Source organism: Suricata suricatta, chromosome 3, assembly GCF_006229205.1.
Source record: "Suricata suricatta isolate VVHF042 chromosome 3, meerkat_22Aug2017_6uvM2_HiC, whole genome shotgun sequence".
NCBI classification, from domain to species: domain Eukaryota; kingdom Metazoa; phylum Chordata; class Mammalia; order Carnivora; family Herpestidae; genus Suricata; species Suricata suricatta.
The window spans coordinates 174,240,994-174,244,897 of record NC_043702.1 but is presented as its reverse complement, the minus strand read 5'-3'; the positions used below and the strand labels follow the sequence as shown (position 1 = coordinate 174,244,897).

The 3,904-nt window shown below is 60.5% G+C and overlaps 1 protein-coding gene across 1 annotated transcript in view; it reads right to left on the bottom strand.

The window, feature by feature from the left end:
- Nucleotides 1–3,498, bottom strand: part of LOC115287209 (rho guanine nucleotide exchange factor 2) — a 26,450-nt gene extending 22,952 nt beyond the window's left edge. The window contains exon 1 of the mRNA XM_029933454.1: nt 3,426–3,498. Within this exon, the coding sequence (XP_029789314.1) occupies nt 3,426–3,443 (18 nt within the window). The 5' untranslated portion in view covers nt 3,444–3,498. The remainder of the gene's footprint in view (nt 1–3,425) is intronic.
- Nucleotides 3,499–3,904: the final 406 nt, after the last annotated feature.

Sequence of the window (3,904 nt, the reverse complement as noted above, 5' to 3'; positions counted from 1 at the left end):
CCCCGCCCCCAGCGGCCGCCCCCGGCCCCGCCCCCGGGACGAGCCCCGCCCCGGCCCCGCCCCCTCTTGGGAGGCCGGGCAAGTCCTTCCTGGTGTCTAACCCCGCTTCCCTCGGTCGCCAGTTAGGCCGGAGCCGAAAGACTGGACACCGGCCCGCCCCGGTCCGGGGGCAGTCGGGGCCTGGCCCGTCTCCCCACCGGAGGCGGCGCGCAGTGGGGCATTCTTCCGGGGCCCTCTGCCGCAGCCCGAGCCAACCTCCACCTTTGCCGAGTTCCTGCTGCTGCAAACTTCCTCCCCCAGCCTAACTGTAATCATTCACTCAGCTCATCGCGGTTCTCTGCAGAGCCCTGGGGCAGCGCATCCTGTGTTTGCTCGGTCCTGCCTGATTCTGGTCCCAAAAAGTGTGGGGGAAGGAGGGAGAGGAGGCGCAACCCAGATGCAGCGCTAACCCTAACCCAGCTGGGCCGCAGCGCGGGCCGAGGGTTGCAGCCCAGCTCACCACTCCCCTTAGTGCCCCGGTTTTAGCCTCTGCCACTGTTTTGGGCTCCACTGCCTCACCGCTGGCTGAGCCCCTTGGGCTCCTCACCCCCAGCACCACCTCCACACTGCTGCCCTAGCCTCCCTCCTGCCTAACAACGCCGCCATCACCTCTTTCCTCACCCATTCCACTGTTTAAGAATCCGTGTCCCGCAAAGACCAGAAAATAGGAGACGGGATAAACCCATTTTTGGCTGGATGGAAATTAGAAAGCAAAAAGGACTTTGCCAGACCCAGGAGGGAGGCTGGTTCCTGTAGGCTGGCACCTGCAGGCAAGACCTTCTGGGAAGGCCCTAGGAACTCCCCCAAACCAGCAATCCGGGCCGGGCCTGGAACCCAGACTTAATCACCCCGCAGTGAGCAGGCAGGGCTGAGGAATGTACTAAATTTAAAAACAGAACAGACAACCAGAAGCCAGAATCTTGGCCGCGTGGCTCCACCCACTGGGGGCCCAGAGACCAGGGGTGGGCCAGGACCTGGACTTTTCTCCCAGGCCTAGGGTGGGAGAGACACAAGCTAAGGATGGAATCTTAAAGGGCCACACGGCATCGTGGGCATGCAGTGGGCGGGGCCATGAGGCCAGGCCCTGAACCCCAGGGCTTGAGGGAACTCTCTGGCCACCTCAGACTCAGAAGGTCTCTATGCAAGAAGCAGACCTAAGGCTCCAGCCCTTTTCTGCCTCCACCCCAACTTCAGTGAGCTCTGCATCCCAGCCTGCCCCTCACCCAATGCCCACTCTTGCACTTAGGAGACAGGTGGCCAGGAAGGGGGCTTGGGAGTGGGTGCCGGAAACCCATCTACCTTGGGGAGTAGCCGGGCTCTTGGAGAGCTAGGCCTGCTGCCCGGCTTACTTTTCATATTCTGCATCCCCAGGAACACTTCCAAAACCAAACCCTCGCGTCGCCATCCCCCATCCCCCCCCCCACTCCTTTCCACTGATACTTCCCATTATTTTCAGGAATTATTTTTAGGCACCCCAAAACAAAAGCAACTCTAATTTCTGCCAGAACCTAAAAGTAGGGACCACCAGAGCCTGAAACTCTTGACCTCGAGATTGTGAGTTCAAACCCCACATCTGGTGTAGAGTTTACTTTAAAATAAGAATCGCTAGAGATGGCTCGTTGGTTAAGCATCTGACATTGGCTCGGGTCATGATCTCCCAGTTTGTGGGTTCGAGCCCCGCATCAGGTCTGTGCTGACAGCTCGGAGCCTGGAGCTGCTTCAGATCCTGTGTCTCCCTCTCTCTCTGCCCCTCCCCCACTCACGCTCTGCCTTTTCTGTGTGTCTCTCTCTCAATAATAAACATTAAAAAATGTTTTAATATAAAATAAAAATCTTTGTAAAAAGCTCTCGGTCTGCAATACAGCCCTGCCTCCTGGTAACTAGGACCTCAAGGCAAGCACCTGAGCCTCTGCGTTGTCTTGTCTACAAAATAGAGATTAAAATACTGATCTTTATCAGAGTGTTATGAGAATGAAGTGGGGATGGCCTCTGGAAAAGTGCTTTCTCCACCTCTATGACTGCTCAAATAGGAAGGAGTAAGCCGCTTCCTCCTCCAGCCCCGCCCCCGGTGTTGACCTGCCAGGTTCAGCCCAGAGCTGGGAGGAGGGAAGGGGCTGGGGACACAGGCATTCAGGAGGCTGGAAGAGCACTGGACCAGAGGCCCTGGCGAGGAAGGGCGAGTCTGGCCAGATCCTGGCTCTTTCCTGCTGCCTGTCTGGGTCCCATGCTGCCCACACTCCCCTTCACCTGGGTATTTTACCCGGTACCGAACCTGGGACGAGGGTGGGCAAATACAGGCCCCTGGGGATCAGGTCACCCTCCCACGCCAGGCAGCACTGACTCCCCCTCCGACTCCCGCTGGGGGGTGGGGGGGGGTCGGCTCTGCCAGCACACTCTCCTACCCTGAGCTGAGAGAGCCCCTGGAATGCTGGCTGGAGACCCCAGGTCCCTGGAGCGCTAAGTCCCCCGTGGGAGAGAAGAAGCCGCAGGGACCTCCAGCTGCTACTGCTCAGACTGCCTGGTCCCTAGCCTCAAACTCCCCGCCCCAGCCCGTGAGAAGATGCCAGCAAGTGGGTGCTCCTCTGCCTTCCCTGTGCACCTGCAGGGCACCCAGAGACCTCGCTGGGTGTGAACCCCCCCACACCCCCGCTCTTCTAGGTGATCGGGGAGGTGTGCTCTGCCGGGTGTCTCCGTGCTCAGCAGCGCCCCAGGTTGGAAAGCGCATGCCTACTTGAGGAGGCCTTGGGAGGAAAAGGGGGCCAGCTCGTCAGCCAGAAGTGAAGAAGGTGGAAAGGCGCGGAGCAGCAGGCAGGCCCCGGGTTTCACACCTGGTGGTCGGTGGTCAGGGACCCGGCCCAACCGTTCACCTTCCCAGGGTCAGAACTGGACGTGGCCCTGCACGCATGGCTTCCAAACCACGCGCTTTCCGGTTCCCACTCCGCCTGGGGTCTAATTCCAGCTCCTGAAGAAGCTGCAGCCGCCTGTGCATTACCGGTGGGCAGGCACTTTGCAAACCCTGATGCTCCCGGAAGAAGGAAAAGGCACTGCTGTAATTACTGTCATTATCCTACCGGTGGTTCCGCTCTCTGGGCCCACCTCTTAGCCACGTGAGGCCGGAAGAGAGGTCGGCCAGGCCACTCTTCCCCTCGCCCAGCTGCCCACAGCTGGCTGCTGAGCTGGGGGCAGGGGAGGGCAGAGGAAAGGTGACACTCCCCCCAACGGCGAGTCGCAGGGAAGGAGTTTGGGAGAGTCGGCATGCACACCCTCCAAGCCTGCACCACCTGGGAAGCTGGGGACCTGGGAAGTTGGGGACGGAGCGGAGCGGAAAGTGGGATGCGGGATGCTGGGGGGGGGGGGAGGCCTCCTGTTTCCCCGCAGACTCCTACCTTGGCCTTTCCAGTCATGCCCAGTAAGAAACTGAGGGTCCGGCGCAGGGGGGAGCCCGCCGAGGTACCTGAGCTCCCTTCCAGTTGGCTACAGCTGCAGAGAGAAAAAGAGGTGAAGACTTGGAGACTGAGCTGGAGAAGAAAAACAAGATGTTCCCAGAGAGCCACAACCAGTAGGGGAGGAAGGAGGTGTGAGGAGGGACGGGAGAGAAAGCCCCCTCGCCCCACCCCACCCCCTCCCGGATGTGGACAGCTGCAGCCCAGGCACTTCTGAGTGCAGGAAAACTCCAGGCTCCTCCCACACAGATGCAGACCCTCCCCCCTTCCCACCTAACTCAGGCCCGGCCTCCGCCTACACTGCTGCCCAACAGAAGACGCGGGGCCGGCCTCTCCAGCCGGCATGTTCCCCTCAAAACACTGCAGTGCCGAGTGCGACCCTCTGGGCTGTCTGGAAAGGGCCTCCCGGCCCAAAGCCAATG